Source organism: Amphibalanus amphitrite, unplaced genomic scaffold, assembly GCF_019059575.1.
Source record: "Amphibalanus amphitrite isolate SeventyFive unplaced genomic scaffold, NRLGWU_Aamphi_draft 001004F_arrow, whole genome shotgun sequence".
Lineage (NCBI taxonomy): Eukaryota > Metazoa > Arthropoda > Thecostraca > Balanomorpha > Balanidae > Amphibalanus > Amphibalanus amphitrite.
This window is the reverse complement of record NW_024882498.1, coordinates 72979-97247: the sequence shown is the minus strand read 5'-3', so window position 1 is coordinate 97247 and position 24269 is coordinate 72979. Positions and strand designations below refer to the sequence as shown.

Below are 24269 nucleotides of genomic sequence, written 5' to 3'. Positions count from 1 at the left end.
TGAGACCGCGGCGCAGCGCAACCCTCCGCTCCGTCGCTTCTATCCTCAGGATACTGAAGTCCCTCTCCTCCACGTCGCAACCCCCACTCCGGGCTGGACAGGCACCTTTATCTCATGCGGGCTGCCCCTTTGGAGCGGCACCGCTGCTCCCGAGGGAGCGCACCCCGTAGCCGGGTGCAGAGAGTGCTAATTGGGGGACTTGTCGGCCTGCCCTTTCGAACGGGCTCAGCCCCGGCGACTCTCTAGGGTGTCTGCCCAGACCAATGTCTCCCCCTAATTCCTATCATCCTTCCGGCCCTGAAATGGTCTTGTCAGACCGAAAGGGCCTAACCTAACAAAACAAAAAACGCAACGCAACGGCACACGAGTAGTGTGGTCTGTTGAACGGGAACGTCTCTGATTGGTCGTGGTCGAGTACTGATAAAAGGCGCAAACAGGTCCCGGATCTGTGTCATTTATGGATGCTCGGATCCACGTGCAGCTCTCACAGCACTAAGTGGTTGGTTTGCAACATCATAGTAATTGATCTGTATTGATGAATACGTGTATGGCCTGTCCGCAAGCATTGGTGCAAAGTGCCCACATGAAACTTCTTCTCATTTCTGTCTAGTCATTTTACTGAAGTGTCTGTGCCACTCAAAGTTATTATCCCTAAAAACACATCGGCTGACCAGCCACTGTTGTGCGAATTGTACATTGTGGTCTTCAAGCACGAATCGCGAAGTCGCGATGTATGGCGGTCGATGTTATTAAAGTTTCAGCCGGCCGTCTGAGCCGCTCTCGTCACGCTCGGGTGTATTTTACCGGCCGCCCTGGAGTCTAATTAAGTGTTCTGCTTCAGCACAGCTTTGTCTTCAATCTGGTTAAAGTGATTATGCAGAGGCGACACATTGTTTTAGTCTCTTGGGGCGTTGATTTAGAGCCTAGGGGTCATATGGGGTATAGAACCCAGCGCTAGAATAGTGACTCGCCAGACCATAACTAAAAAAAGAGAGTGATGTGTTTCAAAGACTACTGGATATACTGAGTATTGTGTTATTTAAATTGCATCAGAGATGTGTTCTATATTTTACGGTGTTCTTATTGACTGACGTCATTAGGGTCTTCTAGGACTGCCGTCGGGAGGAAAAAAGCCGTATCTAGGTCAGTTTTTCACAAACAAAAATGTTCAGGAGAGGCGAAAACGCGTTTTCATCCTTGCTAGCCGCTATATTTCTCCAATTACAAGATTAAAGATACCGTCGGGATCGGAATGAAACAATAAATTAAGTGAAACTGGTTTCGATTAACAATTTCATTTGTATTTAGTCAATACGTAAAAAGTGTTTTGACTTCAAAATGATCTTGTGTTTCTGCGATTATTTTTTCGTGAATAAGCCTTATCATGGAAAAAAACCCGTATTGTAGGAGTCGCGCAAATAGTTTTACCATGAAAAAAGCCGTATGCTAGTCCCATTCGTTTAGCAACCGGGAATGAAACCGCATCTCAATTTCTAACACTGTATTCGTCATACAAAAATGTAGCATGTGAAACATGGATGTATTTTCACGGCAATCAAAGCCATGGCGAAATGCTGTCATACCAATGGTCGTACCCAGCTCGATCAAAAGAACGAGAAAACGTGTCATTTCATACAGGGGGAAGTAAAGTTCATTTGATTCTTCCCGCTAACTAATGTAAATTGCACAAACAATGCACAACAATGAGATCATTCGCTGGTTCCTGTGCGCTTTGAGCCTGCTGACCGCTCACCCTTCTCAGCTCACGGGCCGCAGAATCCCGGAGGCTCTCCCGGAAGTGGTGCCTCTGGGGTGGCAGTAGCGGGAGGAGCTGCCGCTTCAGCTGGAGAAGTTTCGACTTGTTTACTCCTCTCGGCTGACACTTTGACTTTGGCTGCTCATCAGGCCTGAATCTTCCCTTGGTGAGGTCAAAGGCCCGCCATCCGTTCATGTCATGAGATGTGTTAGTGAACACAAGATGCGTTCCACGGCGAACTTCGATCACTTTGAGTGACGCCAGGTAGGGTCGGTCGTCCGAGGTCTCCGAGGATTTTCAGCTTCTGGCTGCTGATGCCGCTGTTCACTTCCAGGAAGTCTTCGGGTGTCTCTCAATCAGTCAAGATGACTGTTTGATGGCCGATTTCAAATCTTCAAAGTCAGCCACAGCCTTTTGTCTTTTAAGGCCCTTGTTGCACACTTGATGCACTGCATCAGCTGTCATGGAAGTGTGCCCTTTTTGCAGGTACTTCATTGTCACCTTCTGTAGGGTTCCTGATGTGTCATTTACGGTCTGAATGAGCCTGGTGATGAGCACCCAGTTCTTGTTCTGGGCTGTGCAGTTGTCTAGCCAGATAACTATTTGGCCGAAGCCTCTTTGCGCCCATAGAAAGCGGATGGATGCGGGTGTCACGTCTTGTATGTCCCTTCCCGTTAGACCCTCATGCCAGAGAACAGAGACTGGCCTCGGCACCTCTCCCGCTTTCCAAGGACGTTTGCCCACTGCAGGAAACGTCTCGTTATAGACAACGAGACGCGACGTGAATATGCACTCTTTGTGCGGTAGTTGAGGGAGGAGGAATATCCTCATCATGTCCCCGGACACAACAAGCTCACACTCATCCCACACTCTCTCTCTCTCTCTCTCTCCATCTTTCTGGTAGGCAGACCTCGCCTGGTTTCTCGACCTGATGTGGCCTTCATGTTTTACACAAATGGAACATGCGGTACCTTCGTTGGCGCATTCATGTAGGGCATATTCTGCGCACTCGGAGCACTCTTCCGTGCCAAGCTTGGTGAATCCAGCATTCATCCGCTCCAAAGCACGGCGGTATGTCGTTTCAGAGCATATGTCCTTGCCATGAGTTTGCTCGAAAGGGCGAAACAGAACTGATGTGTTGAGGTCGGCTGGCAGATATCGGCGGTTCGGGCCTCGAGGCACGGAGATAGCGATAGTGGGGTGCCACGGGTTTGAATGACAGGATATGCTGCTCTATCATGTCTTCATTGATCTTCTTGGGTGCCGGCTGTCTGCCCCGCTTGTCCGCTGGAGCCGTGGGCTTAGAGGTGATGCTGTTCAGCACTGACTTATCGTTGCCTGTCTTAAAACCAAGCGTGCTGAGGAAAAATTCCTTGCACACCCGGACTTTTTCGGAGCCCACTGGCAGATGCCACTGTAGTAGACGTCTTCTCTTTCGTTCCTGTCCTGAAACAGCGCCGTCTTCGGTGACGAAGCGACGATACCACTCTCGTCTGGCTGTTATGGGCAGATTGTTCACAGTGTCATTGATTCGGCGCCGCTCAGCCTCCGAGACGTCACCTACGCACTGCTGTTTACACCGACCTGCCATGCAGTCACCGGGGACGTGAAGCAACGGATGCTTTGCAGCAAACCCCGTCGTTTAATCCTCCTTGGTTCTCGCGCGTTTCACTTTGGTGAGAGCGGTTTCAGCAAAGTGCAGTTCATCAGCGACAGCGAGATCAGTGACTCCGTCGGGTGTCGCACATCTGCTAGGGTTGGATTCCCTAGGGTTGGATTCCAGCGAGTCACCAGCGCCAGACAGCTGCACCAGTGTGTTCTTTGGGCTGGAAGCGACTATGGAGCAGAATCCGTCATCTAATGGAGCCGAATCTCACAACGGAGCTTGCTGCTCGCTAGTCATGTCGATTGACGACGAGGCAGTGAAGTCCACTGAATGAGCTGTGTTGAACAGCACCAACATAGAGTCACATAGCCATGACATTCCACTTGTAAAGCCACCGCTCGGGTTAGCAGTCGATGCCTGATTGATGGTTCCTGACTTAATGGCCTTTCTGATTAGGCGAACGGCGGTGCAACTGTTTCCGGCGAGGCGGACTGCAGTACATCTTCTGTCTCCGGAGAGGCAGACAGCTGTTCCAGAGGTGCAGCAGTCTGCGGCGAGGTGGACGGCTGTTCCAGCGGCGCAGCTGTCTTCGGCGAGGCGGGCAGCTGCTCCAGAGGTGCTGCAGTCTGCGGCGAGGCGGGCAGCTGCTCCAGCGGCGCAGCTGTCTTCGGCAAGGCGGACGGTTGCTCTGGTAACGATGTCACATTTGTGACACTGGAGGGAATGTCTGAAAATCAAGTATCGCGTTAGAGAGCAACAAAATCACTTCTTTTAGAGATCGGGCAGATAATGACTAAATAACTATCAGCGTGTTTCTTGCAGGATTTGGTTACTCAGCAGAGTAAGAGAGTAGTGAACCCTTTTCTATATAAATAGCATTTTATCCTCAGAAAAAAAAGAAATAATTTAAGAAAGCAGCACAACATTACAACACTGGAATGCTAATAACAGGGGAAATAAAGGGTTATCAACTTGAGATGATGTTTTTCGTACTCCAGCGTAGATGGGTAGCCATACGATCCCCGTATAGCCCAAATCTTTAACGAGCTTGCAAAAGATGACTGATGTCATCACTGTCAACCGTGGAAGCCGTATGGCTACCCATCTACGCTGGAGTACGAAAAACATCATCTCACGCTCTCAGTCCCAGCGGATAAAAACAACACCTAAGAAGGGTTATCAACTTCTTACAGGTACCTACCTTTTTTTAGAAACTCTGCAAGGTGTTTATAAATTGTGAACTTACCAAATCGAGATTGCGTCTCCTCTTTGCAGCAATGGTCCTTGCCACACAGAACCATGGTGCCGCATCCGCACACGGCCGCCGGGCCCCAGGGATGACCCGGGTAGCAGCCGCAGGCCCGATATGGCCACTTAGTGCCATTCTCCCATTGACGTGTCGTCCCAATTCACTCTTATCACGCCGCGCTTCTTCCGTTTCTTTTTGTCCATGACTAGGATGTCCCTTATACTACTTAATTTAAACACATAAGTTTGAATGACAGCTTCAAAGCACAGAGTGCCTTCCAGCACCCTGTCTCTACTGAGACCAAGGCCCTCTAACCACTGAGATTAACCAGGTTTCTGTGTCTAGGTCTTATTCAATTATTCAAGTAGTGGTGGTCTCTTTCTCCGCCCACGAGACGCCCCTACCATATATGGCCATGACCACGCCCACTGCCCCATATTCCCTTGCTTAGTTTCCTAATTAGGTCACAGACTGCCACCATCACGTGGCAATTATGCTGTTGATTTGGGCTCTTCCGCTAAGGAGATACAGAAAAACATGCTTGTAAGGATATACGGCTTTCTTCCAGACGAAATAAGCGATTATTTTGCATGCGTTTCGCCAGGCCGCTGAGCCGTATCCATATCCCAACGGAGATACGGCTTTATTCCTGACGCAATGTAAACATATTTCGTTCTTGAAATCGCGCCTGAAAGCCGTATGTGCCGAATTGGCACATGCGGCTTTCTTCATGCAAAGTTCAGTCACGTTTTGATAGAAAAGCCGTTTTTGTTTGTTATGGTATTAAGTAAAAAAAATTTTGGGTTCATCTTGCACAAAATTGAGTACTGCCATTAAAAGCGTCGTGAAAAGAGCTTTCCAACTATATCAAAAACGAAAAATCGGTAAAAATCGACTTACGGCTTTTTCCCTCCCGACGGCAGAGGACGCTAAGTTATCCGTTGTCGTCCCACACATAAATTAAAATCACTATTATCAGTCGACTGATTCTGTAGGTATGTAGTGACGATCCATTTGTACCCAAGCATTTCAAAGTCAGTCAATATGCGAGTACACATTCCACCTCCTTTTGCCTCTTGAAGGTCTAAGTTATGTTCTATCCATGCCACCGAAGTTTGTCGATCATTTCCCTCCTGTTTGCTCTTCTCTGTTCCACTCGGCTGATTGGAAACGTCTGGCTTTTTTGCATTGACCTGTCTGGGCTGTCTGGTCTGAGGCTCATTGTGATAAACCCGCTCAACATAATGGTAGAGAAGGTTAGAGATGTTATGGCTTACAGCCTGTCAGCATTATTGGTGCACACGAGTAGCTGCCGCGTTGGCGCTTCCTTGGATTGCACTTTGTTAACATTTTCTAGGTGAAGCAAGTAGATTGTTGTATTCTTGGTAACCATATTTTTACGTTTTTTTCTCTCCTCTTTTATTATATATTCGCCAGGAGTGCGAGCTCTTAGTTGCAAGCTTGATCAAAGCAGGCTAATTGACGGTGAGGCTTATTGGAAGAATGCGTCGCGTCCTTTGATCACCCCGATTCAATTACTGTGTTTTGATAGGATTTCCCGGGCCGGCGGAATAGGCCTCGGCACACCGTCGGGCGGTCGGAGCGCTGCGTCTGCCGCTCGGGAGGAGGATAAGCGCGGCCGGCGGGGGGAGGGGTGTTACCGTCTTACACCCGTCTGACCCGCCCCCTCCCCTGCACGCAGCCCGTGTCAGCGCTGGTGTGACCCCGGCACGTACTACGGCGGCGAGGCGGGCTGTCAGCCGTGCCACGCCACGTGCGCCACGTGTCTGGGCCGGCTGGCCAACCAGTGCATGGACTGCGCGGCCGGCCACTACCTGATCGCCGACCTGAGCGTGTGCGTGCCCGCCTGTCCGGACGGCTACTTCACAGGTAGGTCGGCGCTGCTGGGTGGGGGGAGGAGTGGGGGGTGCCGCTCAGCGGACTGAGTCTCACCCCGGACCGGGTACGTCAGTAGTAATTATGTAGTAACTGATTGTATAGGTCGCCGTCCACTGGTTAGGCGTGCACATTTACGCGCTAAATTTAACATTAGAGCCTATGGGCTGTGTGCTGACTGCGGTTCAGCGCCGAATCCGCGATGAAGCGCAGTCATCTGATTATTCGTCGGCTGGTCGGCGCCGAATTACGCGCTGACGAGTTGAAATAATTGAACTTTTCAGCGCGCGCTAGGCGCTGAACGATTGCGCGCTGAATACGTGCCTAACCAGTGGACGACCACCTTTAATCTGACTGTAAATATTTTATGGCTCTGCTCTGAAGCTGTCCACCGACTCGCTCCATCCCTGACCTCTGACCTGTCTCTCCGTCCGTGTTCCGTTCTGCCGACAGCGAACGAGACGTGCCAGTCGTGCGGCCCGCACTGCACGGCCTGTGACGGCTCTGCCAACCACTGCGTCAGCTGCGCGCCGCACCTGTTCCTGCACAACAGCCAGTGTGTGGCCTCGTGTCCGGCCGGCACCTACCGGCTCCAGCAGAGGTCAGTGGGGCGGTAGAGCGCCGTGTGAGGTCACTAGAGGTCAGTGGAGTGGTACAGGTCCGTATGATGTAATATAATGTAGATACCGCAGTTGATTCAACATAGATTATCTAAGGAGCCAGCTGCCCGAATCGATATTTTGCTAATAGCAGCGCGCTTCAATGCGAGCACTTCATTCTAAGGGCTGTCCGATGGTCCAACTTGTCCGCCCGTGCCGCGCCTTCCTCGCGCTTCTAATTGACGCTGAGCAGGCGTGCCCGATAATCGTTACACGAGCATTCGCTGCGGCCATAAGCAGCGCTCATCACGTACCCCACCGGTAGGCAGTTGATGGACACTTCAAAGTTTGGCTAGCCACTTGGCTATGCAGGCACGCCGTTGGCGCACCGCGAGTGCATATATAACCAATGCTAAAGGTCTCCGGTATCGGCCGGTCGTCGTTTGTAACTGTCTGTCGGCCGGACACGGGTGCTATAAAGCGAGCGCCGTGCGTGGGCAGCGCCAACTTCGGGAGTACGTGCCTCGGCGGGCGGCGGGCGGGAGGATCCATTCGGTAATGAGCGAGCTATGATGGAGCTGTCGCTGTCCGGGGGTGGGGAGGGGAGGTGCCGCCTGTCGTGGGGGCGGGGCGGCAGCGGCAGTGGTATGTGTATACCGTATGTCGGCACACACACACCATGAATAAACCATGCCGCCGGAAGGAGCGACGAGCCGACTCTACCAACGCGACGAGCCGCGGCTTCTAAGTCTGCCTCTGACGACGAATAGACACCCTGATGATGTGTTTGACTCTGCGATGGCTAACATGCGTTGGTGTATACTTTTGCGAGCTTTGGTTCCGGCTTGACTTCCGATTGGGCACCTAAGCCAAATAATAGGGACTTTAAGTAGAGGTGAAAAAAACAGTAAAGCAGTTAAAGCTCTGCTTAGACCTGAAATCCTGTATGGAGTGTGAACCCGGCTTCAGAAGCTGCCTGACTGAGAGGTAAAGTGACAGGTGTTAGAACAACTCCTGGATGGGAGGATTTTACCGGCTTTGTGTGCCACTGACTCACAAATTTGTCCCACTACCCTGCGCGGTGAAGAACAAAGCTTCGAAAAAGCACTTTACGGTCCCCGTTGTGCTGCATTTTTCACTCCCAGGAGAGTCTGTATTGTGTTAGCCCAGCTTTGTAGCAAAGCGCCCTGGGGATGTCGCAGACACAGCCCACGTCCTTCCGTGATTTAGATGCAGCTCACGTTTCCCGCCCGGCGTCCCATTCCTTGTCATTTTATCCGTTTAAACTCTGTCCCTCCTCCTGAGGGAAGGATTTTAGAACTTGTCAACCTGATCTTATTTTATTGAAAAAAGAGAATCTAGTTTCGGAACATTGGTTAAGTGTCGGTTGTGCCATAAAGTCTCATTCATTGCTATTTAGCCAGCTAGATATGTGATTTAGTTTTGTGTTTATTAGCTGTGACACTGTCTCCTGTCCCATCCACAGGTGTGAGCGTTGCGCCGACGGTTGTATGACGTGCATCGGTCCGAACGACAACAACTGTGTGCTGTGTCGCCGGGGCCTGTTCCACTTCAACGGACAGTGCGTCAACTCCTGCCCGCCAGGTAGGCAGTGCGGCCGGCCGTGACACGCCCGGCCGCACCGCGCACGCCTAGAGACGCGCATGCAGTGTCCGCCGGCCGCCCCGAGCCCGCCTGGCCGGCCGGCCGGTCGCCGAGGCAATTTGGTTTGCGCTGGCCGGTGGCTTACCTGAGTTTGCATGGAGTGCCGGAACGTGGGGACCAGCGGCTGAGTGGTAAAGATGGAGCTGCTGAGTGGCTATGAGGCGGCTGCTGAGTGGCTGCGGAAGCTTCTGAGTGGCTGGAACAGCTGCTGAGTGGCTGAGGCAGTTGCTGAGTGGCCAGGATGCCGGGGTGGGGCTGGGAGTTGTGCCGAACCGAGCCGAGACGCTTACTCGGCTCTACACTGCCGTTGGAAAGTCGGGATCTACTGAAGAGGGCTTGAACCCGACTGGTTCGAAACACTGCCGGCGACTGGAGTCGTTCAGGTTCCAAGTGATTTTACAGATCCGATGCGCAATATTTTACGAGATTAGCAATATTTTAGATATAATTATACGAGCGGTGTTTGGCGCTGCGGGGCAGCGGTGGCGGGCGGGTTGCGGTGGGATGACGGGCGGGCTGCGGTGGGTGACGCCGATCGGTGGGTCCACGGGGACGGGATTGCGGTGGGTGGAGGGGGAGAGGTGGTGTGAGGGCCCGTTAGCGCCCAGGGCCGTCCGCGCCGGTTAATGCTCTAGTCTGGCGGACTGTTGACAGGGGCTGAGCCCTCGTGACTGTTGTACCTGACCGTCTGTGATATGCTGAGCCGGTCGGATCACCAGCTGCCGTGCGGCTGCCGGCGCAGCGCGGAAATTGTTGTGCGGTTCGGTGGTGTCCAAATGTCAGCACAGTGTAGTGTTTGATCAATAAATACCGAGTTGGCGGAACGGTGCGTGTGGATGACCGGCGGACTGTGCGGATCACCGGCGGCCGACCGACCGGGCGACTCTCGGCTCCGTGACCAGGTACGCCCCGTCCCGCCCCTCCCCCCCCCCCCCCGCCGGACGTCAGAGGTGGGAGCGGCGGCCAGGCGAACGCCTACCCAGTTTCAACAGTATCACAGACGTGTGAAGACAGGTGGCATGACTGGACAGCTAAATCATTACATAAACAATAAATGTGTCGCATGTGGATAAAATAAACTGTCGACAGAGTCATGTTTCACCAGCATGCAACGTGAGCACACAACCCAAAGGCACTATTTATTCAAATCACAGTAATATGTAATTGTGCTCAATGTTTTGCACGCCATTCGTCGCTTGGTGGAGTGATTTATCGTACGTCCAGCCATGCGGTTTAGCTGGGCGCCAGTCCGGCCTCTGACGTTCAAATGTAGAGTTTTGGGGTGGCTGAGCCTGACATGATCAATATATCCGCATGTGAGGGAGGCGAATGACCTTTGCTGGATTGCGCTGTTGCTTTGCAGTGGTGTGAGTTGTTTGAAGGACGGACTTGTTGTGCATGTGGTCGGATGAATTCAAATTGGAGTCGCATTGGTCACGAGTGGTCCGTTCTGTCAGTGTTTTGGTCTGTTTTATTGACCTGACCTATCCCCTGGCCCTTACAGTGATTTGGTGCGCGCCTGGATATGTCGGGTTTCCTCCGGAATGAATGTCCAGCTCCAGCCCTGACAAAGTGTTCCTCGAGCCAGCGTTGGCACTATCGACCCGTTCAGTCGATTTTAGAGACCCATAGGTCTGTGCCGTTCCTGTCAGCCAGAGGGGACTGCTGGTCTGGCCCTCAAGGGCTTTTGTCGGGACTGTGTGCAGATAGCTGCTTATCAAAGGTCGAGGAGCAGGTGGTCTGTCAGCTGTCTGTCTTGCCATGTAGAAAGTTGTAGGTATGTGCCGCTACCAATAGCTCTCTCCACATGATCCCCGACGATGCCATATTGGTAAATCCTATGAAGTGTTTGCTTATATAGCATCTGAGGTATCTACAATTTACTTTTACATGTTTTACATATATTTACTCAGGAAAGCTGTGTCGCCATCTACTTGCAACATTCTCTAGCAAGTAGCTGCACACTTGAGACTCTCTTGAGGCTCCGTGACTTGTCCATTGTGGGCTCGCTGATGGCTACTAACCAGATTGCTGCGCTCCGTGGCGGGTGCGCTCTTAGCTTCTGCTTGCGTCTGGCGTCGTTACCGTTGGTCACGTGATCGTCGGCCGCGACGATGGCGTCCACTGTGGCTGAGAGAGACTACGCATCAGGCTACACGCTCTTCATCGAACTAAGTACCGGACGTATGTATGCCTTGCCTGGCAATGCCTTCTGGTTAAGTGATGAGAGTGACATAAATGAGCAGGCAGCAGAACTCGACACTTTGACGCTAGCTATAGCTTGACGACAATGAATATTCTGACTAATGAAGAATTGAATGGACGACGATAATGAATAGATGTGCTTTTCAAACAAAAGTATCGAGCCCTATATAAGTTTTTTTTTGTATCAACATCAGTTTGGACATTTTTCAATCATATGTCGTTGATTGTTGATCGTTTCGACACATTCATCTGATTCACTTCTGTAGTTTTGTTCCATCACTGAAGATAAAGGCATAGATAGCATGTTATCTATGATAAAGGCAACAGCCAACAAAAATGTTAACAGTAGGTACCTAACTCGCGCTCCTCAGGGGCTCGCTGTGGCTGACACTGCGTACAAAGAAGCTTAGCAGCACGAGTCCTCGGCGCTGAAGCCGACTACCAAACGCCCAGCGTGGCACGACTGCCGACCTTGTATCATGGGGAGGGATTAGGTGTTCACGCTGAATGTGTCGCGTCTATGTCGAGTCTTTCTATTATTACTCGCTTTGTATTGCGTCTGGTAAGAGCATTGGCATTACTAAAGGCTGTAAAGTGTATCCTACTGCCCTGTTGTTCGACCAAGCAGAATCGACAGGGGATTGATATTTCCAAGAAAGGTGGGGCGACTGAACAGCCCTCGTGAAGTGGCCATCGATAAGTCATGAACATGATCAACTACATGCTCATGCAAAAGAAACTAATGAAGTTTTATCGTTGGCCTACTTAGCATAAGGTTCTTTTTGCCCTTCGATAGGCAATAAAAACACGAAAATCCTGAAAGGGCCATAAATCGTTAAAAATCTACCTACACCACATGCCCTTCATGCTGGTTCTTTGGATTAGGCACCCGAATCAGCTACGTCTGGCACTGGCACTGATGCTGTTTGCTGGCGTTCATACGACGCGATCGGGTCAGAGCCGGCCGGCTCAGCCTCGATAACCCTATTGTGGACGCTGTTTTGTTCAAATAGATATGATTGTGCTGTTGTCCTGAGGGAATTGGTGGCGGCGGCGCCGGCAGTGCGATATTGGTGAGGCCAGTGTGTGCTATTGGCACAGGCTGCAGCTGGGGATTTGTGGCGGCGAGGGGCAGAAGGGGAGGTATCCGTCCGGCTGCGGCAGGAGGGGGGGGGGGGGGTCTATCCGTCCGGCGGCCGGGTGGCCTATCCGCCCGGCGGGGGTGGGGGCAACCTCTCCGTCCGGTGGCAGGAAGGCCGACAATACCGCTGATGGCCCGGGGTGCTCAGCCCGACACCCCGCAGACTGATTGACAACACCGCGATGAGCGAGCAAATATAAATATAGGTTATGGGTCGGAGGGCCTTGTAATCGTTCATACGTTCGCCTTATCTTGCGATCGGAAGCAGGCATGTCAGTCACCCGATACATTTTCTCGTCGTACGGAATGCATAATCTCCAAGTACTTACATTGTTTGTTGTCGTCTTTGTTGTTGATACCTGGCTTCCGGGCAAGTTAAGCTCATGTTTTACTGTTGTTATTGGGACCAAAGGCTTGAGCTTTAACTGCCGTGGCATTTTTAAGTGACAACTTGTGACGAACTTTTCGCCGTAGGAATTGTTTGAACCTCGACACATTACGAATGCAATATGGCCCCGAGTTAGTCCTTTATCGCGGTCAGTCGTTCGCCATCTGGATTAGAGTCGGCAATCTGCGCAACTTAATTCAATCTTCCCATTTTAGCCGCCTCCGCCCAGCGAGTGTATAAATCTCTCGAGTGAGATTCATGTACCGTGGTCGGCTGTCACGAACGGGTCCCAAATACCCACCTATGGTCGGTAAAGCACCCTGTAACGACACCGGCGGCCGTGGCGCGGCGCCGCACACGTCATCAGCGCAGGTGCCCCCGACGACGGCGTGCGGCGGCGGCCGGCCGTCCCAATCAGACGCTAATGGCGCCGCGGAGAGGGGGTGCCGCGCTGATCCCGGCGGCTGCAGAGTGCCGGGTACCTGCGGACGCTCCCAGCAGCATTGCTCATTACCCCGGCTCGGTCGATAAATGATGTAGAGATTTGGCGGTGCCGTTTCGCCGTTCGCGAATAGGTAATGTAATTTGGCTATCTGTGGAAAATCCATTATTGATGGGAGTAAAAATGTCCGGATGGCTCGTTCGAAGTGCGTGACGGCATCGATACGACAAATGTCAGTGTCGAAATTCAATTTCAATTCCAAAGTTTAATTGGCACATTATTTGAAAGCAACCTTTCAATGTTGATGTGAAACTACTTTTCTGAACGACAGGTGTTAACAGTGCCAATCGAACACGAGTTTCTGGTGCTCAAATAGATCACATTCTAGTACTTCGCTGTAGCTGCCGGTTAATCACTTGCGAGGTGGGTGCACCCGCCACTGCATGGCGGACCCGGGTGCCGCCAGTGCCGTTTACCAATCATGTCGATAGATGGCAATAGTTGTTACCGCCTGAAGTGGTATGCTGTACCGCCTGGCATACCTCTTCAACTCGCAACTGCCACCGCGGCGCGCACATTGAACCAGTCTCTTACCGTGATGAAATGCAGTGGGAATATTGTTTTTAAGGTTGTTTGGAATATAACAACTGCGCCAAGTAAGAATGGTCATCTCTTTTTGCAACTAGGTATATCGATAGAAAATACTGAATAAAAGATAATGCTGTGTTGTCGTCCAACCCCCCCCCCCCCCCGGCCTCAACCTGTCTCCATTTTAAACTCACTTCGTGACTGTATCCCGTGACTGTTTGTCCCTGCTATATATTCATTCCGTGACTGTGTCTACGCTATAGGTATTTAGTGACCGCCTGTCTCCGGTACTGGTGCATTCCGTGACCGTCTGTCTCCGTTATAGGCACATTCCGAAAACGTCTGTCTCCGTTCTAGGCACGTTTTGTGTCCGTTTGGCTGCGTTGTAGTCATATGTTGTGACCACCTGCCTCCGTTATAGGTCCTTTACGTGACCGTCTGTGTTTCGTGACCGGTAGTGTCCGTTGTTCGCACATTCTGTAATCGTCTGTCTTCGTTATGCTTCATTTCGTGGTTGTCTTCTTGGATTGTAGAGGTGTTCCATTATCGTATATCTCGATTGTCGACAAGTTCGGTGACTGTCTGTCTCCGTTATAGGCAGGTCCTGTGACCATCGTATCTCCGTTTTAGGCACGTTCCATGACCGTCGTGTATCCATTATATGCACGCACCGTAACCTCCCGTCTCCGTTATAGGCACATTCTGTGACCTCCTGTCTCCGTTATAGGCACGTTCCGTAACGTCCTGTCTCCGTTATAGGCACGTTCCGTAACGTCCCGTCTCCGTTATAGGCACGCCCCTGTGACCGCCTGTCTCCGTTATAGGCACGCCCCTGTGACCGCCTGTCTCCGTTATAGGCACGCCCCTGTGACCGCCTGTCTCCGTTATAGGCACGTTCGGGGAGGCGGTGAGCGGCGAGTGTGTCGCCTGCTGGCCGGGCTGTGACGAGTGCAGCGGTCAGCGGGCGTGTCGGCGCTGCGCCCGCGGCTGGCTGCCGATCCGCGACGGCACCTGTCATCCGGATAATGGACCCTGTCCTGAAGGTGGGTGGCCACTGCCGCACAGCTGTCGGCGCGGCGCGACACACGGCCAAGACGGGCGTACTGCCGGGCTTTTGTGCAGCACTCGCTTTGGAGAATATGTCGGGTCTGATTTGGCTCATTGCATTATTTCTGTAGGATTTACTTTTTGGAAGCTGATGAATTTGATGTGAGCTCACCTCACTCTGAGCCCATCAGGATTTGTATAAAAAAGCTGAAAAGTAGGAAAGTCCAGGTGGAAATCTTCACATCGGTAAGTAACAACAGCACGAGTTTGGTACGCAATTACTGCCTCGCTTTCATCGCCTCAAGCTAATGAAAAATAATCCCACCAGTGTGTAGGCGCTTCGTTCTGAAAAGCAATAGAAAGCAAACTTTATCTGCATAGCTAATGCCCCAACGAGGGTGATGGAGCGATGGAGCGTACATTTCAAATGCATACAACTTCTGGAATTCCTTTGCTGACAAACAAATGGAGCGTATAAGACCTGATATATTGTGTACGACGTGGGACCTTTAACATAAACAGAGTGCTCGAAACATTCCCTACCAAGTACCAACGCTTTTTCATCATCGAAAAAAAAAACGACCGCTTAAGGATACCTAATCTTGTGAAACGTAGTGTGCCCTTGCAAATGAAGACTTTTATTATGGATAAGTTCGCATATGCTACCTTTTTAACATTCTTTGGCAATCGCTCCGACATTCCCTAGTCTCCTAGCCAACCCATCGATATGCCTTCATCCATACATGCAGACAAAATGTGTGCCCAATGCATGCATCAGTTGAACTCGTATTCTGTTAGCTGGCGCTATGGATTCGGTGCTCAGACTCCGTATGAACATCTGCGGTGTTTTAAACGCGTCGAACCAATTCTTTATGACAAAGGGTGAGTGGCCCCTGTCTAAACCATGCAATGATTGTCATGAGTTGTAGAGCTCTGGCTCTGGCGGCCGGCTGTGACTAATTTCCAGCGTGGTGTACCGGCCGGCCAGGTACTGAATTCAGTCGCTGATGTCATCGCGCGGTGCGGCGGCCGCTACCGCTAGCTTCCGCCGCCGAGTGGCCGGGCGCCGGCCGCTGACGCCCTATCAGTGCCCGGCCGCGCGCGCTCCGTAATGATTGCGGATGTGGGCCGCCGAGCTGGCTGCCGCCGTCGGCCAGCTCTATAGAATGCGTCACCTTCTCCGGGTAGGGGAGGGGAAGCAGCTGCTCCGGGAAAGAAGCTGTGAATGAGGAAGCTGCTCAGAGTGGGAAGCTGTGAATAAGGCAGCTGCAGCTGCTCTGAGGAGGAAGCTGTGAATGAGGCAACTGCTTTGAGAAGGAAGCTGTGAATGAGGCAGCTGTACTCGTATAAGTGAGGGAGTGCAACTGACCAGCTGCAGATGGGGAAGCTCCGCTCACTCGGAATGAGTGCTGGGTAGTGGCGGGTACGGGTAGCTCCTCAAAGAGTGACAGGACTGTTGTGAATGGGTCGCTCCTCTAAGGATGGTATATCGGCTGTGAGCGGGTAGCTCCACTTGGAAGTCAGTCCGGACGACCAGCTGTGAATGGGGCTGCTCGCCTGTGCCCGGTTGGGGCCGCAGACCCCGCTGCGGGCGCGGCCCGCTGAACGAGCCGCCTCTCCATCCCTGCAGCTCGCGCCGTCTGCGGGGAAATGAGATGACCGGACGGCCGGCCGTGTCGCCGGCCGTGATACCGGCTAATGGGACCCGCTAATTGGAACCGGCCTGAGATGTGGCGCCCAGACGCCGCGCGGCAGCGGGAGATGGGCTCCTTATCGCCAGTGATTCAATGTAATTTTTACCTTATATTTATAAATAGTTTTGTGATGAGACCGGTTACGATGGTTACGACGTTTGTTAACAATTCCCCATAGACTACTCTTTAGCTTATCTATCGTACCTAGCACAGTATGTATAAGATAGAAATACATTCTTAAGGCGTTAACTATTCGAAACCATGGCGTACCGTCTAGCTAAGGAGTGCCGTAGTATTTTCTCTTTTCACCGTGTAGGTAAACTTTATAGTTTCCTCGATGATTAATATGAAGGGCGACGGTCTTAGAATACTTTCATCGTGATAGATTAGCACTCTTGTGTGGATGATTAATAACGTAGAAGCACGTTTATCGACTTTGATGAATGGCCCTGTTATGGGCTTCCGCATATGGTTTGCTGGCTGCAGACGCGGACCTTCACCGTTCCGGACGGCACGGTCCAGCGATTATGGGGATAGGTATGCGTGACCAGACCTATCAGGTTAATTGACATTTTTGTAGGTATAAATCGACGTTTCATTAACGTTATAGTTTCTCTCACAACATACACCTAATTTTGGCATTGAATGTCTTTATCTTTTTAATGCTTCATCAAGCTTCTTTGCTATTATTTGATTAACCATTAAATATATGCAGACATGTAAAAGAAATAAACACGTTTTTTTCTTATCCCTGGTGTCTCGTCTTTAGTGGTTCTTTCTCTCTGGAACGGCTCCTCTTGTATCGCCTGCGGACACCTGAGCTGCGGAATTGGAGTCCATCCTGCTGCTCCATTGATTCCCGCAATTCATCACAGATCATTCTCATAGACCAAGGCAGTAACGGACTGGGTGCGCCCCGCTCACCCTATCCCCTGCCACCTCCATTCCGCCGCCCTCCGCCCAAATGGGAGGCATTTCTCATGCTGATCCCTGACTCCTACACAACCGCTGAGCGCTGGGAATCCTCGGCTGGCAGCGTGGGTGCTGGATTGTGTAAGCGGATGTAGCGAGTGCCTGAGACGCTCCTAATTCTAAAGGTGCTGATGCTGCTATTTAGGTTTTTTTCGTAGTTAGAATGTCTTTATAGTTTATTGACCTGCCTAAATGTCTTGCCAATTCGCCGCAATGTGTATGAATGTGTATAGGTATATGTGATTGTGTGTAGTATGTCTGTGCCTCGGTCGGCCCTGGCCTGCGCCGGTGATAGCTGCGGTGGCCTGTCGCATACGTCACCAGTCGTCACTAGCTGCATCAACCAGCCGTGCCCCGGGTACACGGCACGTCCCTCCCCGGCCAGGGGATGGGCAGGTCATCAGATCACACGGCCGTGACTGAGTGTGCATTCACCGCCTCTGACAATATGTTTGAGCGGCTCTGGATGCCAAACATGTGCTCACGCACAAGCATACCCACACACAAACGCATACAACCGCCGCGTGCCGACGGAGCTCGTTAGCAAAGTACCGGTTATCACGTTCCGGCTAGCAAAAGTTAACGGAGAAACTGCAGGGCCGATTGTGGCGGAAATCGATGGCTGCTGCCCAAGCTATCAGCAGGAGGAAAAGGAGCGCGGTATACTCTGTCGTTTCTGAGTGGAAACAGAAGAATGGCTTGCTTCCGAAATAATCAACAGTTCGCAAACTCAAGCAGAATGTGAAAGTTCGCCTGGGGTTTATGGGCTTTTAGTTGATTGAATGAAGAGGTGCCTCCAATATACTGCTGTTCACACAGAAACTATGACAAATTGATGCTTCTCTTAGGGCCTTGGGGTATGATGAGTGTCTATGTATGTTAATCGAATCTTTAATGTTGTTTTCCAGTTCTGGGTGCATTGTAGCTCCAGCAAAAATCATTAATGCTTAGGTAAGTGTAAACTCTCAGCAATAAAACAGCTGTTATCCTGCGTCACTGTCGTTTTCTTCCTCTAGTCATGCGGTAGCGGTGATGGGCCTGGCTAGTATTTTTCACTCTTGTTGAACTGAACCCCAACTGCAGCTGGTGACTGTCAGTCTTCAGCTCTAGCAACGATACACACCTCCGCCGTCTTGTCAAGAGTCAGTTTGGCTGTAGCAGGGCGTCGGGTGGGCCTCAGATACTCAACTCTGATGCCCGCCTGGTGCCTGTCTGCCGTGAGAAGAGGCTTGCCACTGTGTAATATACTCAGATGTCGACAGTTGTGTGAGCTGGTGGGAAACCTATTCACCTGTCCAGTACCAGACGGCTCGAGTCAACAGGCAGAGTCCGAAACACGACGGCCGAGTAGCTGAGTCTGGTCGCCGCGGAACTGTTGGATGGATAACCGAGCCCCTGGTTATTTGAACCCTATACGCTGAGCTATTCGCTGGGTTGTATGGGCTGATCGCAGTTGGTGACTGAATCTCGGTCCGTTTCAGGGGAGTTTTACGACGGCGAGTCGTGCGGCCGGTGCCACCGCAGCTGTCTGGCCTGCACGGGCCCCATGGCTGTCGAGTGCTCGCGCTGCCAGCCGGCCTCCGTCCTGCACAACGTGAGTAGCGCGGCGGGCTGTCTTACTCTGCGCATATACCCAGATGGCTCCGTTTATCCCCCCCCCCCCCCGTGCTGGCGGAGATGGCCAGGAAAGGTGGTCAATCCGCCCGCCCGCTCAGCCGGTACCAATAAGCGCCGTATTTAACATCGCCTGCTATGGCCCTTTACCGAGAAAGACCAGCCAGAACAGTGTTTTCGACTCCCCGCCAGTACGGTGTTATTTTTCCGTGTCGACAAGGCTGTTCAGCGTCTAGTTGAGTGAATCGACTTTGTGTCGTCGCCAGATGTCATTCGAGAAAAACAGGGTACTAACGTCTGGCGCAGGGAAGCTGGATTATGTCTACTCCAAATGATTGTATGTGCTATTTCATCTGCCAGTGCACGAACAGGGTAATAGGCACACTGACAGCATTATTAACAGTTGTTTTTATTTTCTCGCCAATGAATTAAAAAAGTCCTGCTTTCAAACCGAATGGGTCTGGCCGTGATGCAATTACCATAATAGCCTTCTGCAATGAAATGTTTGCCAGAAGAAATAGCTTGTGTCTGCATTGAGTCATGGGCTAATATATTTTATGTACGTTCTGTTTTGTGGGTTCAATCTTTCCTAACCACACTCGTAAGCTTTTTTCATTCCCTTCCCGACACTCTTTATTTCACGTATTCATAACATTGATAATAGTGCATGCATTTACTTAGCGCCCATCCTGGAATATTCTTTCGCTATTCGGACAACACCGCATTGCATCAGCCAATCACACAGCGCGGCCTGCTGACGTCATATCACGTGACTGACCGACCTCCGCGGAGAGTTGGCTTTGTTCCGGAGCCTGAGTGTATGCATAAAATGACTAGAAGCGGGAAATGTAATTTTGTTATTGTTTGCCTGTTTATGGTCTTATTATCGGGCTCCTTCTGTGGCTAATTGCTGTAATGACCACTCAACGGAAGTCTATAAGTGCAAGTCGGTGGCTATGAGGTTCTCTAGCAATGGCTTTATAGTGGTCCCTCATCGTCAATACATATTCGGCCATTTGTGCTTCCTCCCCAATGCCCCCACCTGGCCTAAGTGGTCCCCCGGGGGTGATGCCGCTGCTATACATACGCCTCAGCCTCCACCTACACACACATAGCACACATATAGACAAGGCACAAACATAATTACACATTGACCCGTGATGTATTGACTTACTTCACATATGATGCATTTACATTTGCGGGTGAGTCTGAATATTGAGTATCGAGTGGTTTTACTATGACAGCAGTGCGCAGCGCGCAAGTTTCTCAAGTTGGAATTCATTCTGGCTGGCTCGATGTCTTATAGTTCTATAAACGCCTGCTAAACTGCGCGGTGGACAATGTGTAATCACCATCTGCTCAGCTCGACGCAGCGGCTGAAGCGCCGTGCAGTCAACATCTCTGGACTCCTGCTTTGTGACGCATCGTGCTCTGGCGCGGCGAAAGTGTAGGCTTTTATACCGAATTATATATCGGGGCATCGAGGCTCGTTAGACCAAGACGCGATCGAGACTGGATATACATGGAGTTTGTTCATCAGTCCTCCGTCGAACCAACGCTTCAGAAATTATCACAGTTGTTCGTCTCCCAACATGTTTAACTCTTAGACAGAAATTTTGGAGCGGCTCTTGTCTTCAGTCAATTAGTAAATAAAATTGGGCATAACAGAGGGAGGCTAGGGATAGGTATTGTTCAGAAAGCTATTGATCACGTTTGCTGTATTTCATTCTCACATTTTCTTTCATCTGCACGCCAATTACCCGCCGCAATCGGCCCAATATTTGTTCTGGCGGCTTCTTATAAGACAGTTGCTAGCCACGTGAGTACAGAGAAGTAACGTAATGCGGCTCCCTTTGTGGGCGGATAACTATCTGTGTCAGCGCGGGCGGGCCTCCACGTGACTACGCTGTGTGTGTGTCTGTTTGCTGTTGCTATTGAAAGCCGAGCCGCTGCGGGGCGCTCAATGCGCCGTCCATCGGTCGTCCGGCCGATTGTAGCGCTGAGATGGCGTGCCGGGCTATTTTGGCCCGTGTGTCGTGCGCGACCCGCGCTCCGGGAATAGCTCGGCCGGTGTCCGGCGCGCCTCCGGGCTGACCTGGCCGGCAGAGCCGCGGGCTGCACGTGGACGGTGGCTCGTGGGACGCCGGCCCGCGGTCCAGGAGCGACTGTCTGCCTGGGTGGGCGTCAGAGGCGGAGCGGGCTGCGGGAATCTTGTCAAGTGTGCCGCTGGAGGCTCATAATTGGGCTCAGGCGGGACTAGAGCAAACTGCTGAAGTCGTTTATTAATTTTCCTGTGCCTTTATTGGTTATAAACGTACATATACCATATGCTCACTAGTTACTACTCAGTACTCAATTCTTACCAAACAGCGTGAATTGTCAATGCACATCGCGCGGTGACTGCCCAGTGCCCACTCCCAGTGCCCAGCGCGGCGGCCGAGAGCGTCGTTTTCACCTGCACTGGTATACTGTGCCGCAGCACCCGGCTATGATGCGGCACAGTATACCTTTTCAGTCGCCCACTCCGCTTAGCAGTGTCCTGCAAGAGCGCGCGAAAAGGATGTTGTTTCGTGATTTTTAAAGGGAGAGAGAGAGAGAGAGAGAGAGAGAGAGAGAGAGAGAGAGAGAGAGAGAGAGAGAGAGAGAGAGAGAGAGAGAGAGAGAGAGAGAGAGAGAGAGAGAGAGAGAGAGAGAGAGAGAGAGAGAGAGAGAAAGAGGCGGGACGAAACAGGCAAACAGGCAGAGCCTGCTATCGGCCGATGCTTCCTCAGCCTTTCCATATTTTTTGTCGCTGTTTTTTTTAATGCTGTATGTATAGTGATATATGTTGGTGGCTCGAATCAAACAAGGATGGGATTCTTTTACTTGAAATTGTGTGTGTCCGCTTAAGCCTCGCCTGTGTGCAGCGTTTTCCAGCGTCTAACGGGTAGGGGGTAGGGGGTCGGTCGGGTCCCCTGCCATTCGGGCCCTGATCGAGCTAGGGCTTCGCGGAAAGAAATGAGCGTGCTGCCCGTGACGTGAGAAAGATGATGCTACCCAATTAGGTCCTAGATTATTGGTTGACATTCCAGGCCCGGTCAATGGCCCCCTGTATAAGTGCGAGGGTTAAGTACATTACATTTCATATTTGTACTGTCTTCTTGTTTTACCTGTTTTCTTTTCTTTTCTTTTCTACCACGTCACTAAGCGATTTTCTGCATCTTCTGCATATTTCTTCTGTTTGAACATTTCTTCGCATGATCACAGACCATTATTTCTATGTTTAATGTGTAATTCTACCTGCATAGTGGGGTGGCCTAAGTCACATCAGCGAGTATTCCACCATGTCAATATTGGTTGGGGGTGCTCTGTTTGCGTAAGGTCTGCGTGTACGCCGCCGCCGCCGCGCCCAGGGCCGGGCTGGTGCTGTCGGTGCCGGCTTGGGCCACCACTGAGTTAGTATACAGTTAGTTAGTGTAGGAACTGCGAGTCGCTTGGCAAACAGCCGATTCCGCTGTGGTCTGTATGGGATTTAACATATGAATAGTGGCGTTAGCACAGCACTGGCGGCACTTAGGCGCATGGATGCACTACTTATTTCCTGTGTGGCACCATCCTGATCCTGTAGCGTGCCACTCGGCACCCATCGCCGTGCATTGTTTATGACTCCCTGACAGTGTGGTGACAGTGATACGTAAAGCGCTTTAAGCGCTTATGCTTTGGCTCGGGCTCAAAGCTCGTGCATTTTCAATGGTTCATTCTTAGAACTGTCTACAGCACGTGATGGTGAATCAGTGACAATATTGTGTTATTTACCCTCGCTTTGATTATCATTGATCTTGGCATCATGTCATGTGTGGTGTGTAATATGTATCCAATTACATGCTCGTTTGTGCACCATGTACGTACTTGTTAACGCTCCTTTGTAGGTGTCCCTAGCTTGGCGCGAAAGGTCTACATCCGTGACTTGCAGGAGAATGTATGAAGCTTCTGACAGTGCTTGTTGGACCCAGTTTTTTTTCTTCATTAGGCATTTCCACCGTACTTGTCTCGACTGCTGAACCGCAATTATTCGTGATCGCTGTTTCTCTGCCTACACTCATGGTCTGTCCGTGTCTCCATAATCTAGTGATGCCGTCTGGCCGTCTCGCGGGCTCACACTGTCTCTCTGTACCCTCCTGAGTCTGTATCATGAGGGCCATTTTGGCCTTTCACGGCCCGTTGGTTCCAATGCAATTTGCAATTTGGATTAAGCACCATGTTCAGTGGGCCTAGTGCTAACCGGAACTCTCACGCCGTTCCAAGCGGCCAGGTAGCGGCAAGACCACGTGCCGTGTCCGGAAATTGAACCCGGATGGGTGAATCTAGAGGCAAAAAAGTTATCCTTAGACCAGAATGCTTCCCACCCCTCCTGCTAGTTCCATCTAGCATCATGTGCGGCATCATGGTTGCCCCTGTTGTGCTTACTGCGGCTGTGTCTGTGCTGCGACCCTTTCTGCCCATGTGACCCCTCATACCACCGCTGTGTCTATGTTGTTGGGCCTCTCTCCTGTATAAACCTGTCCTGTTACCGCTGTGTCTATGTTACAGGGTCTTTGTCCTGTTACCGCTGTGTCTATGTTAGAGGGTCTCTGTCTGCCTGTATAACCCATGTCCGTCCGCCCATTGCTGTGTCTTTGTTGCAGGGCCTCTGTTACGCCGAGTGCCCGGAGGGCTGGTGGGCCTCGGACGGCGTCTGCCGGCGCTGCCACCACACCTGTCAGGACTGCAGCGGCCAGCGCGGCTGCACAGTCTGTCAGCAGGACCTGCTGATGCACGGCGACACCTGCGTCACCGCCTGTCCCGTCAGGTAAGTGTTCAGAGAGCACGGACACGGTGAATAGAACCGGATGCCGACCAGTCGGGTCATCTGGCTTTTGGTTTTGTCTTTTTGTGTTACATCTAGGCTTGTTCCTTGCTAGGACCTCCACAAAGTTATCTGTGAAAAACGCGAGAAAAATATAAGCGGGTCACAAATGTGGCTGCGAGAAGAATGCAAAGGAGGAATGTGCTATTGATATGCAGGTGTTTCCTGCACTTTATTTCGTTTTTTATTGTGAAATTTCTAAAACAATTGGCCTTTTGATAATCTGCATTGCCGGCATTTTGCGGACACTTTGTGTGACAAAAATCAAATATGTAGCCGGTTCCATTGTTGATCTAAAAAGGGTAAATATAACCCGGTTAGAATGTACTACCAGTCTATCATTTCCATGTGTACGAGAAGAATAGCGAAAGCATTGTCATGCAACAGGGGAGCCGGCTAATAGCCTATCTGCGCCGGCTGTACCCGGGGACCCCAGCTAATCTGTGGCCATAGACAGAGCCGCCGAGCGATGGCCCGTCGGCCGGCGGTGCGATGACGGCGGTGACCCCGCAGTGACCGATG

General features: G+C 51.4%; 1 protein-coding gene across 3 annotated transcripts in view; it reads left to right on the top strand.

Annotated features, from left to right (window-relative positions):
- LOC122369072 (furin-like protease 2) overlaps positions 1-24269 on the top strand; it is an 84960-nt gene that overhangs the window by 33796 nt on the left and 26895 nt on the right. For all 3 annotated transcript variants that reach the window (XR_006254348.1, XM_043343456.1, XM_043343457.1), the window contains exons 14-19: positions 6314-6501; positions 6961-7108; positions 8593-8711; positions 14426-14578; positions 18730-18842; positions 23527-23690. Coding sequence is in view for 2 of the 3 variants with exons in the window: in XM_043343456.1 (XP_043199391.1) it covers positions 6314-6501; positions 6961-7108; positions 8593-8711; positions 14426-14578; positions 18730-18842; positions 23527-23690 (885 nt within the window). In the remaining variant the exon portion in view is untranslated. The remainder of the gene's footprint in view (positions 1-6313; positions 6502-6960; positions 7109-8592; positions 8712-14425; positions 14579-18729; positions 18843-23526; positions 23691-24269) is intronic.